The 13,201-nt window shown below is 43.9% G+C and overlaps 1 protein-coding gene across 4 annotated transcripts in view; it reads left to right on the forward strand.

Annotated features, from left to right (window-relative positions):
* AP4S1 (adaptor related protein complex 4 subunit sigma 1) overlaps positions 1 to 11,941 on the forward strand; it is a 47,327-nt gene extending 35,386 nt beyond the window's left edge. For 2 of the 4 annotated variants that reach the window (XM_005603417.4, XM_014734145.3), the window contains exons 5-6: positions 2,387 to 2,398; positions 11,434 to 11,941. In XM_005603417.4, the coding sequence (XP_005603474.3) occupies positions 2,387 to 2,398; positions 11,434 to 11,562 (141 nt within the window). In that variant the 3' untranslated portion in view covers positions 11,563 to 11,941. Of the gene's footprint in view, positions 1 to 2,386; positions 2,469 to 4,648; positions 7,958 to 11,433 lie in introns of those variants that run through there. The other 2 variants (XM_070241616.1, XM_070241619.1) reach the window with 2 other exon arrangements.
* The last annotated feature ends 1,260 nt before the right edge of the window (positions 11,942 to 13,201 follow it).

The following is a 13,201-nucleotide window of genomic DNA, read 5'->3' on the forward strand; positions in this document are numbered from 1 at the left end:
TCACGGAACGATCGGCCGGCCTGTCTTCGTTGCCGTCGTGCAGCGGTGCTCCAAGTGTGGCTCCTGGACCAGCAGCATCAGCACCACCTGGGAACTCGTTAGAAATACAAATTCTGGGCCCGCTCCGGAGCACTGAATCAGAAACTCTGGGTGGAGGCCCAGCCATCTGTTTGAACAAGCCTTCCAGGTGAGGTGCTGCGTGCTGACGTTCCAGGAGTGCTGCCTTTCTGCAGGAGGCCTGCTGTCAGCCGTTTCCTGATTCAGGAGTTGGAGCTGGGAAGCTGCCCTGTGGCCTGTGACATGGTAGTGCATCTAGCTAGAAGGGATTGGACCGTCCGAAGCCGAACGAGGGCAAGAGGGCAGCTCTTCCAGAGACTGGCCTTGCGGTGACGGGGGCATTGATGCTGGCTTTGAAATCTGTCTTTGTATTGATTGCTTGGGGAGAGCACCACAGACCAGCACTGTCCAGTGGAACTTTCTGCAGTGATAGAAATGTGCTGTACCTGTGCCGGCCAATACGGGAGCCACTGGCCACATGTGGCTCTTGAACACTTGAAATGTGATTAGTGTAAATGAGGAGCTGAAATTTTAATTTTATTTCGCTTTAACTAATTTAACTTCAAATCACCACAGGAGGCTGGTGGTCGCCATAGTGGACAGCATAGCTCTGTCTCTTGTTTCTCTCCTGATGACACTCTCTTCAGACAGGCTGGTTGCAAGTCAGGGTCTGGGATTCAGAGCTGGCCGTGATTAGCCACTTTAAGGCAACACCTATCAAGAAGAATAGAATTTCCCAAAATAGCAATGTTTTAAACCTGGAAGAATAAAGAGTGGGTATAAGCACTATCATTGCTAAAGTTTCTAAAATTGTTATTATTATATTCGGTAACTGAGAATAAATAGCAGGTTGCTGAATTCTAGCTGTCATTCTAGGGAGAGCGTCAGTGACCACATAACCACAGAAGTAAAGATTAGAATTTAATTTAAACCAAGTGATTACACAGGACTTGGACAGTACTCAGGGATGGCCTGGTGTCAGATGGCAGTAGCAAAAAGCAGAGAAAGAGGAGGGAAAAGAGTACTATGGGAAAGAAAATAGACTTTGTCCCGCTGGTGGAGAACGCCTTGTCATCTGAGATTTATTTTTAGGTTTGTGAGTTTTAAACATTCTTTCTGGGGCTATTTTTCATCTTAGAGTTTTAAAATCTTAAATTTGGAGATCAGCCTCATGCTGTCTGGGCTGAAAGAAGCATCTTGGCATCACGTTTCAAGACAAAAAGCCAGCCCAGTGAGCTTCAGCACAGGCAGCTCCACAAGAGAGGGGGCCTCACTGTTGAGGAAGTGGGACCAGGGCTGTGGGTGCTACCCTTGACAAACCTCAGGTCCTCTCAAGTGTCATTGAACTCTGTTTACTTTGTCCTTCTGGGACTTCTTCATGACATAAATATCTATGTTCATTGAAAAAAATTAAAAATACATATAAGCAAAAAGAAAGGGGAGAAGAGTATCAGTAAGCCCATCTCTTATTGATACATACTGTTAGGTACATTTCCGCTAGGCTTTACACATCTGTCTATATCTACATTTCTCTTTATGTGTACATGTATACATGGGATAATACTGTATATGCCATTTTATAGCTTGCTTTCTTATTTAACAATGGTCAGTACTTGTATATCTGCATCATCTTTTTTTTCTTTTTTTTTTTTTTTTGGGGTGAGGAAGATTGGCCCTGAGCTACCATCTGTGCCAGTCTTCCTCTATTTTGTATGTGGGTTGCCGCCACAGCATGGCTGCCCATGAGTGGTATAGGTCTGCACCTGGCAACCGAACCCAGGGTGCTGAAGCAGAGCACACTGAACTTAACCACTAGGCCATGGAGCCGGCCCCTACATCATCATTTGTGGATCTGCTATAATTTATTTAACTAGTCCCCACTTGATAGACACTTAGCTTGTTTTCAATAATTTGCTGCTATAAACAACATTACCCTGCACATCCTATCACACATTGTTGTGTCATCATCTAATTATTTCCTTAGAATAAACTTGTAGAAATAAAATTGATGCATTCAAAGGGTAAGCACATTATTCAAAGGGTCTCCACATATCAAATTACCTATCATCTGTAATGGTTGAGTTCCTTTATTCCCTCTAGCTTCTAAGATAAATTGTTCTGGCCTCTAAAATTCCTCTAAACTGCAGCCGATTATGTTTTTAAATCGCAATCCCGAACTCAGGGCCTTCCCGCTCTCAGGCTCCTTCATACTGAGCAGCCCCTCTCACCCGCTGCCAGGCCTGCGGCCCAAGCAGCCCGCGGGCAAGCCACTAGGCGCCCTGTGTGCTGGTGTCTCTTTCTCATCCTTGCACTCTTTTCTCTTTTCCAGAGTGAATTAGATGTATCCTTTTTCACCTCTGTGAGCCAAGTTTTCCACAGTACTTGGCAAAGCACAGGCTAGTCCTGATCAGGTAAGTGCCACGGGGCAGGAAAACCGTTCAACAGAACGGAATCTGAATGCTCATCAGCAACAACTCTGACGAGACAGCCAGAGGCGCAGGTGCTCTGCGGAACAGCCCCGCCGGCCTCTTCACAAGGACAATTCTTATGAAGATTCTGATATTTTTCAGACAGGGCAATGCTAGGTAGTAGTTAATAATAGCTTATATATTAATTTAGCTTCTTTTAAGCATATGGAATAGACCTTTTCATAATTTAAACAACACAGCCAGAAAGCACTTGGTCCTCCTAGAGAGAATGGATTTTCATGGCTCCAGGTGTAAATCTCCAGAAACTCCCCACGTGATCAGAATAAGGCCTGTGGGGATGATAAACTGGAGCGTTAAAGAAATTGCCTGGCTTGTATTCATTTCCTTTTATAGCAGAGAAAGCTCTCCTTTTCTTCTCTTCCTTCTCCTGTTTAAATCAGAGTATCCCAGGGCCCCAACAACAGCATGACTTGCCCAGAATGCTGCAGGCCTGTGGATTTTGGCGGGAGCCCACTGGAGTCTGTGTGAGTGCTCTGGAGGCAAGCTGACTTCCAAGTTAATTTTTACTGCAAAAATCAGCTTACCACTTGAAAGCAATAAATAAAAGCGCCCTTAGAGAAAACATCAAGCTTGAATCTAAAATAGTAACATTAATTATAACAAATATATAATATACATAAAATAGATGTAATATATGACAAATATAGATTAATTATAATACATGTTTATGTACATATACCCTAATATATGGATATATTAGACACATGTGCCTGAGCCAGTATATTCCGGGAAATGGCCATTTACCTTTTACCTGACTCTAAGAAGATGTCATCATGTGGACCAACTTGGTTTGCAGGCTGCGTGTGGACGCCTCTTTAAACTAACTGTGAAAATCTGAGTGTCCTCTAGTGGTGAGTGACCTAAATCTATGATCCCTTTGACCTAAGAGACCCAAGACTAGGCTGCATATTAGGGTGGATTTTTATTCAGCATTTAACATTCCATTTTAGCTAAGCCCTTTAAAGCAATTCAAAATACATCTCTTCCTCCTCGTACAGGGGCATAAGCAAAATGCCTTTTGATTCAAAAAATTGTCAGGAAGACAGCAAAGGCCAATAGACACTTCACTGGGAGGCCAGAAACCCCAGTTCCGCCTTCGGCTGCCACCAGCTGTGTGTCTTGGACAAGACGCACAACCCCCTCATCTCAGAGTGATAGAATTAGACAAGAAGAGCTTCAACACTCTCCCAGCCTTAATATTTGGTGTCGTCATGACTCTAGGGAACTGAGCTGTTACCGTACACCCGGAAGAGGAAGAGTCTGATGAGTCGAGATATTCAGAGTTAAAGGGAATCAGATATAACAGGATATGTATTGGAGTTGGACTAGTTGTATTCAGAGTGTCTTACATATTGACTAGATGTTTATTAGAAGTAGAGATGTGTTTCTTTGTCTTTGTATTCCTTTGGTGTTTAGCATAGGTCCGTGTAATGGGCTCCAGCATTCTTGTTTGAAGTTAATTTCCACTGCAGGGCACACAATTTGTATCTTTTATCCTCATTTTACTTGGTTTCATTTTTGCCTTCCCTTCCTCTCTGACCAGCTTACTTATTTACTGTCCTGAGGAGTTACTTAGGCATCTCCATCAGGCAGATTAGGGACTTTTCATCATTTAGAGAGGGGAACTAAATCTCTTGGGACCTGGCAGTGTCTCTCTTCGCTCTGGGTGTAATTCCACGTGGGCCTCCGGTGGTCTAAAGGTGGAGGCAGGACGTGGGGCCATTCTTAAAGGGTTTCCTCCCTCAGCCATCTGAAAAATATCAAATGAAAAGCCCAGGCCTCTCCTCTGCCTCGTACATAGTTCCTTTTACCCATCTCGTGTCAAGGGATGGCCTCCACGCACCAGCTACATACCACCAGTAAGACAAGGGAGCCTTTCAGAGGTTTCCTGCTTCCCCTGTGTGGGGCCACAGACGCTCTGCAGCCCCAGTCTGGGAGCATGTAACCAGCAGCCTGCTGGAGCAGCTAACCTTGTTCATGTCTGCTCTGCCAGGAAAGCTTTCTTAGGCCTTGAAGAGTTGAAAACAAGCAACTGATAGAATTGGAACCTGGAGCTGGTTCTCCCAACGCTCAGAGCACATCGTCTTCTTTGTGTTGCTCAGGCTTAAGAAAGCCCTCCTTGTCAGCCCACGTGGAAGAGACCTGATTTACAGCTCAGTTCTGGAAGAGATGTGATATACAGCTGCGTTCTGGTGCAGCGACAGGGGATGGAAGTCAGAACCACATGGAATTCCCAAGCAGCCCTTTTCGTGTAGGCTTATTCTCCAGAGGCTTTGGCACTCTGGAGCCTTTTAAGAATGGGGCAGTTTCCCAGAGCCTGCAGTTAGACTCTGAGAAATAAAATGCACCATTTACATTTCCCTTTAGTATGAACTTGTTCTCCTTCTAGTAAGACTAACAATCACAGAGCAAGACAGATGGGATTTTAAAAAGAAACGACCTAAGCACAAGAAATCAGGACAGGAATTCTGGCTTGTTGCAAACCCTTCTAAGTGGAAGCTCTGCTGCAGTGGTGTCAGGCGGGGCCGACTGCACCCTTGGGACCAAGCACTCAGTGACCTAAATCATTCGCGTGCCGTGAAGAAGCTCCTGTACGCTCTTCACATTCCACACCACCCGCTGGGCTGAAGTGTTGCCGGAGGATTCCTGAGGCCCTGCCTCTATAGGGAAAGTCTGCCCTATCACACACTTTGGTAGACTTATTTAGGACTTTAAATTCTGTGAATAAAGATGATTTTTAGGAACCAAGTGATGAGCTTCCCAAAATGTGCTCGGCTCTGGAGCCCAGGTTTGCTGAATTCTCCAGACCATTCATAATTCAAAGGAGCTGTCTCCACCCCTTTCTGCTAAGTATTCAAGGGTCGGCACCAGTGAACAGTGCCGTGTGGGAGATGTCCGACTCCTCCTCAGTTCAGCGCACACCTGCCGTGTGTGTGAAGGTACAGAAAACTTCAACAGCCTTTTTGGTGTTTGGTGCCTGGTTTTCTTCGGCTGGAATGGAATGCAGCAGTACCTTTAGCCCTGGACCACCAGGTGCTTTCCTGGACCCTATGCTTTCGAGGACCCCCCTCCAGCTCTCCTTTGCAGCACCCCTCTCCAGGGGTGAGGATGCTGACCCAGAGCCTGCAAGGTCCCCATCCGCTTCGTGACCACCCTTAGCTACCTGGGTCCCCAGAATTTACTAGGTGCCGAGTCATCCCAGAGCTTGCTGCTAGGGCCTCTCGTCCACCCTCACCCACCCCAGGACTGGGGGCAGGAATGGTTGAGATGCTGGGATGGTAACTGGGGTATCCCACATGCATGCTTGGGAAGAGAAGTGGGGAGCAGGCTGTGTCCCTGTTTATATTCTCGTGCCCCTCCCCCACGAGTATAGGGTAGGCTTATACTCCAGAATATTTTCTTGATTCAAAAATATCTTTTAAAAACAAATCTTTAGAAAACAATCATGTTTTTCTTTAATAAGTCCCTAAAGTCAAAAGGTCCAAACAGTTAATTGTAGAACCTTAAAGCTCATGTGGGTGATGTGGAAGGACCCTGAATCATGCCTTCTTTATGGCAGTGGAGGGCAGCGGGTAGGAAGGGCCTCGATCCTGCTGGCACTCTCTGGGGCTCAGGTAGTCATCTGCCATGGTGCTCCCTGGAGGGATGCAGGCACCCCGGCAGCAGTCCTCAGCACCAGCAAGACTGGCAGTCGGGCCCTGATCAGGACCCAGGGCCCACTGGGGGACATCTGCCTCTTGTTCCTTCATCACCTTCCTAAACCCCAAACCCCTTCAGAGGGCCAGAAACCAGAAGGCTTCTCCCGGTAGGAGATCATTTCGGCTGGACTTAATGAGAAATCACAAAAGTACTTGTTCAAGTAGGGGCTACGGAAATACTGGCAAAAATAAAGAAATTCTCCAGGGAACCATCCAACACTGAAGTGGCAGCTTCTAAGTGACCTGAGACTCTCTCGATGTTCTCTCAGAAAGTTATAATAAAGTCATTACAAAAGGATTTCTTTGGAGGTACGATAGAGCAAGTGACTGCATCAGGAATGGCTCGATAATATCAGGAAGGAGCAAAGCAGCTCCCCTCCCCTGAAGGTTACTTTTAGAGTCATAGGATCTGAGTACTTTGGAGCTGGAAGAAACCTACACAACCACCAAGTTAAAAACCTCACTTTTTGGATGAAGAGGCCGAGGCCCAGAGAGGTTCTGTGATGTGTCCCCGTCCACAGAGCGACTTTGGGGCAGAGCTGGCACTGCTTTCAGTGTTTCCAGGGCCCTGAAACTCTAGGGCCATAAGTTAGATAGAAGATTCAACTTGACACATTTTTTAAAAAGTGACCCAATCATCTGGAGTAGATTGTGGCAATTTATTCTCTAACAAGACGTTTATAAAGTGTCTTGGTGTTGTCAAAGCTTTTTCCCCAATCAGGGAAGGTGTTTAGAGAACACTCCTCTTTGGTTGGAGGAGTCAGAAATGATGAAACATCTTGAAGAGAGTATCTGAATGTCTTGATAAGAGCGTGAGCTCCACAAGTGGAGTTCACGTTGAGATTTCTAAACATCTTTTTTTCCTTTTGAAAATATGCAGATTGAAAGCAGGGCTGCAAGGAGTGAGAGCTGGCCTGTGGGCCTGAGGGGATGTGTGCAGCTAGTCGTCTTTGGGAAGGGCAGGCACTGAGGGATGAGGGGTTGGGCTCTCTCCATCCGGAGAGTCCCAGGTAACGCTGTTATGGGCGACGAGTCTGAGAATTAGGAACGGTCCCCAAGGGAGTCAGTCATCCACCTGGGAAAGGGATGTGAATGTTCCAGATGAAACAGTTCTACTTTCCAGGCTTTTCCGGCTCCCACTAGCCTTCGCCAGCTCTCCATTTTCTTTAAATGTGTTCTCTGCGTCCTTTAGGTGCCATCTCCACCCACTGCTATGCCTTTTGTTCCATGCTTCTGGGTTCTGTTTTTCTCCAGAATGGTGACTTATGAGAAACAACCGGGTTAGGACAAAAAAGAGGAGAAAGGACAAGCTCATTCGACCCATTGCTGACTTTCGTATTTGTGTAATTTTACATAAGCCTACACAAACTTAAAAAAAAATTACACCTGGATGTCTCGTTGCTCTCAGAATATGAATGGGTCTTCAAGGAAAACCTACTTAGACAAAAAGATACACTCCTTTTCAGTGGCCTAATTAACAAGAGACAACGCTAAGCCTGAAAATGCACAGAGGACTGTGTTACGAGGAGAGCATAGCCAGGACTTCGAGACGATAGTATTCCATTTTCTGTGGGAAATCTGAGCACAGTGGCCCCTGGCAGCTTATCTGATCTCACGGGAAATTGAATTAAAGTATAAATTAATGAGAGCAAGTTTTTCCCACCCTACTTAGTCTGCTTAGCTAGGATCTTAAAAAAGAAAAAAAGAAAGAAATCAGTAAGAAGATAGAGATCTGAGACCAAAATTGATTTAGAAATCTTCATTTCTAGGCTGGGTTCTGCCTCGCAATTGCGTTTGAGGTCCATTTGCATTACTGTGCCGCTCAGTTTTCTCACAGTAAAGGATAACCAGGCCACCACAGTCATGTTAAAATACCAGGTTGAAAAAGTGTTTTGTGATGTAGAGATCAAAATTCCAACGTAGGAAGCAGAAACATTTTGATCACTTTAACTAAAAAATTGATTTCAGTGGCATGAATATTAGCAGGGCTGTAAGATGTTCAACTCCAATCCACATTACAAGACATTCAGAAAGGCTCTTAGGTTTCAGGGTTGGGAGAAAGTGGGGCTTTATGAATCTGCTCTTAGGGAGGCTATTTCTAGCTCGTCCCAGCTCCAACCTTAGGGTGCCTGTGAGGAGAAACAAGTTGCCTTGAGGATGTTTAAGTCAGTTCAGTATAGGCCCAAAGGTAGGACCTTCTTGAAATATTTTCAGCTCAGCACACTATCAGACCAACAGCCTGGGCTTTTCTTGCTTCCTCCTCTTCCAGAAGTCGAGGTTGAACTGTGTTTGCCCATGTTTACTGCCATGTGGCTTGGCATATAGGGTGTTGTTTGGTCCTGCTCACCTGGCATACAGCCCAAATGCCATTACTCATAAACCAAATCAAGATGTGAACAACAGCTGGATTCTTATTTTAAAGGAATCACGTGATTCTGGGGGAAATCAGCTTACAGGCTTTTGCCCCACATTGGATTTGGTCTGTGGTTTCCCTATTTAGTGCCAAAAAGCTGCATGATTATTAGGCGTTTGAGCCAGATACTCAGATGGACAGGCAGTCACATGCCCACAGTACAGAATGACCTCACTGAGCAACTCATGTTTCCAGGATGTTGGGAAATTCAGATTTGCTAAAGGAGCTTGTCCTTGCAATGTGAGGATGTCAGTGGTTGACATGATTCAGCATTAAATTCTAATCTGAATTTCAAAACAATTGGCCAGTTGAAGGGGACATTTGAATTGATTATCATCTACTTGCCAAAGATGGAGCAGTCTTCGGAGCAGCTTGACCCCTGAACCAATTCAAACAGAATAGATTAAAATTAGATCTCCTTCTATCCCAAGGAAAAACATCTTGGATGAGATGACATTTTCAAAGGCACCAAGGCTTTTATTGCCCTTAGTAAATATAACAGGGGGATTCTACAGGCCAGTTTTCATGTCGCCACCTGTGCGCCCCCCTTGCCTTTTTTTTTGGTGAGGAAGATTGGTCCTGAGCTAACATCTGTTGTCCATCTTCCTCTTTTTGCTTGAGGAAGATTGTCCCTGAGCTAACGTCTCTGCCAGTCTTCCTCTATTTTATATGTAGGACGCCGCTGTGATGAGCGGTGTGTAGGTCTGCACTTGGAATCCGAACCTGTGAACCTGACACCGCTGAAGGGGTGTGCGCAAACTTAACCACTGTGCCACCAGGCCAGCTCCCCAACTTGCCTTTCTCTCTACCTGGCTGTCATTTCCATTGTCTTGGCTTCTCAGTTCTGGCTTCTGGATCTGGTGAACAGGATTGAGTCAAGGGCCTAATATTCCAGTCCGAATTTGGCCATGGACAAAGCAATCATCTATATAATTGGAAGACATTATTAATAGGTATATCAGAGTAAAGGTTTTTTTCTGGGTCACTTAAGGACAGTTCCCATGGGCTCCTAAAAAACAGTTTATTCTGCTGGAGGACTATTTGCACAGAGCTTAATGAGATATTAACACAGAGCCTAATAGAAACTGAAAAGTCATTCACAGGGTTGTTTTATTCTGTATAGATGTACTTCACTAAAGAAATACAATATAGACTTGAAGATCTGGAATTATTAAACAAAAATCAGGTGGTAATGATTCACTTTACAAAGATTCACTATTTAATTATGGACTCCCCTGCTGCATTTAACCACTCATTTGTTGAACGAAGTTTATCTATTTAAAACAATCTGTCACCTGTTTTTTTTTAACAGACCAGGATCATGCTCTTTAAATAGAGATGGGAACTCAAGATATGAAAGTGTAGAATTCAGAAGCATTCAACCATTATCACCATCTTATTCCACTTCCTCTTTTCCTTTCACGAAAGAAAAGTTAGGTACTCAAATGAAGGGGCTCCTAGGGGAAGACTTTGGCTCTTTCTCATTAGCAACATAGTCTACCAATATTTTCCTCTTCCTCCATGTCATATACTAACTTTCCAATAAGAAGAGCAGTAAGTTTGGGGGGAGGGCAAAAGGGGTAAAGGGGCACGCATGCATGGTGACAGCTGGAAACTAGACTTTTGGTGGTGAACACAAGTCACACTGTACAGAAGCCGAAATATGATGTACACCTGAAATTTACACAATGTCATTAACAACGTGACCTCAATAAAATAAAGATTAAAAAAGAACAAAAGAACATCAGTAAGCTAAAGTGGCTCCAGAATTCTCAAATGAGTATTTTTACAACTGTCCATTTATAAGAGGTACTCTGTTGAAATTCAGAATTTTTATCTACTTGGGAACTGAGTCAGCACTGCCTTGCCTTCTTCATTTCTCCTCATGGTTATTTATTTATTTTTTTTTAAAGATTTTTTTTCCTTTTTCTCCCCAAAGCCCCCCGGTACATAGTTGTATATTCTTCGTTGTGGGTCCTTCCAGTTGTGGCATGTGGGACGCTGCCTCAGCGTGGTCTGACGAGCAGTGCCATCCTCATGGTTATTTTTCCTTCAGCCTATCTGACATAGAAGATCCCTCAGCATGCGAGGTTGTAAAGGCATTTGTTTTTGGCTGGAGGTTTGAGGGCGGGGGGGGGGGGGGGGGGGGCGGGGGGGGGTACTCAGTAGCCTCAGGCCCCTCCTGAAAAGTCTGGAAGCAGCCAATCCCAAACTTTGGCCTTCAATTCCAGCTCTGGCAATTACTAGCCATGTGACCTAGGGCAATGGCTTTGACCCTGTTTGCTCCTCTGTAAAATGAGGATAGTATGTAACATGCACATCTTATAGAGAAGACTAAAATATGTAAAATGCTCAACACAATGCCAGGAACTAAATCAGTATTCATAAATTGCGGTTATCGCTGTCGTCGTTGTCGTCGTCGTTGTCTGGGAAGACAGCATTGTTCCTGAGGTCAGGTGTGCTCTTGCCAAATGTCACTTGCCTTATTCTCCAGTTCTTAGATTTCTCTCTGGCTCAAAGATGTAGCTGTTCCATTTCTATGCCAATGGTCCAGTTAGCTTACCCAAGGTGAATCTAGGTGTGTATGTGTACGTAAGGGTAGTAATTCCTAATATGGACACCAATTTTAAAATTTAATTTCAGGAATTCTATTAAAAAAAACTACCACCTTCATGCTCAGACTAATTTACACTGGAGAAATTCCAGGCTCAGTTATTACTTACTGAATATTAACATTTTTCTAACTGTAAAACTAATTTCCTTAATATGATCCTAGATAATGTTTAATTTGGATAAAGTACATATCATTTTGGATGAGATGGTGTTAAATGGCTGCATTGTGGAAACGAATCGGGCAAGAATTCTTGCCCCTCTACTAATTCTTGACAAGATGTCAGAAAGCTGAATAATGGAAGGCTCTGCCAGACAACATCAGCGTATAAGAAATGAGAACACCACGGAACACTGCTCAACATCTGCAGCCCAAAGAATCCGCAAGACCACACACTGCAAGACATTTTAAATAGGTGTTTCCCACAGTTCCTCAATGGAAAACAAAACTGTATTTTAAAATATGATGTACAAAGAAAAATTTTCTCTGAGAGAGTTTTATTTTCTAACCATAAGCTTTCTTTTTCCCATTTGTTTAAATTTTGTTGAGTACCAAGGGAACCTTTTTTGGTCTCTGCTTCCTTTTGCAAATTAGATTTAGGAATAGCAGCATGAGGTGGGAAGAAAGTGTGGTAGCTCTCCATCAGCCAATAAAATTTTAAAATTGACTTAAATACACATAGCACTTGGAGTAATTTTGTTTTCTGAATGTCATCTTTTTCCTTAAAAAGTCAACACTTTACTGTATTGTGTACCTAATGAAAACTACAGAATTAAATTTTATTTGCCAGTTTCTAAAAGCCTGATATCCATTTTCTGGGCACTTGGCAATTACAATGCCGTCATGAAATTAACTCTACAGAGAATGTTACTACTGAATAATGAATGGTTAAACGGTAACAGAGAGCCTTACAACTATCCTTTATGCCATATTGTAAAGGGTTTGTATTAATTTGTAAGTGAAATTTACTGAATGCAAGAGAATACCTGTTTAGGTAGGCATGAAATGAATCCTTCTCCCCACACCCTAACTCTTATTCCTTCCACTCCTCCTACTGGAATGTCTTGAAGGAAAGAAAACTGCCAAGTCACTATAGACGACCAATGCCCTGATCCTCCCAAACCCTTCTCTACGCTTTTGCTGCTTTGTCAACAGGAGAACAGACAGAACTGTCTTAAGTGAAAGCGTGTTTATGTGCATGTCTGGGGCGGAGGGCAGGTGCAAAGGAGGAAACCCAATTACAGTCTTGGTACATTAAGCTATTGTGCCATCCTATGGAATTCCAAGAGTTCTTTCATCTACAACACTCTGTCCTCCAAAAGAGAACATAAATGGACATTCTAGACAGTGATCATTCCTTCAGTAGTGTGGTTTTTTCCTCTCTCGTGTGTGGAAGGAGGGATTTTGTTTAAATTCTTTACTTCATCTGTTTCTAAAAGTCTACTTACATATTTCAAAGTTTGCATCTATAAAGGCAACCAATCAATAATGGACTCCAAAAGCAAACCCAAGTTGTTTTGGACTCCAGAGGCCGAGGGAAGGCTTCTGACCTGCTAGAACAGTGGATGCTATGTGTGTACAGGTCCACCCTGGCATTAGGGAGTGCGGGCCGGGGAAGCCTCGTCTCAATCAGAGAGCTCTGGAGGTCTTTCTGAGACTATGAGTTGGGAAACACTGTCCTAGTTGGAGGCACTTAATCAGTAGCACATTCAGGTAACTGAAACTGGTACACCAGAAGTAACTAGGGAGTGAACAAAATTAATTTTTGGGTCACACCAAAATAGCACTTTGAATAACATCTTGGCACAGATTTCAGTACCTTGAGAGAATTAAAAAATGCTATGTGGGTAGCACAGGAGAAAATACTCCAGAACCTAGTATACGTGGAGACCCTAGTAGATGTCCCATACACTTGACTCCTGCAAAGTGAACT

This window comes from Equus caballus, chromosome 1 (assembly GCF_041296265.1).
Source record: "Equus caballus isolate H_3958 breed thoroughbred chromosome 1, TB-T2T, whole genome shotgun sequence".
In the NCBI taxonomy this organism is placed as follows: domain Eukaryota; kingdom Metazoa; phylum Chordata; class Mammalia; order Perissodactyla; family Equidae; genus Equus; species Equus caballus.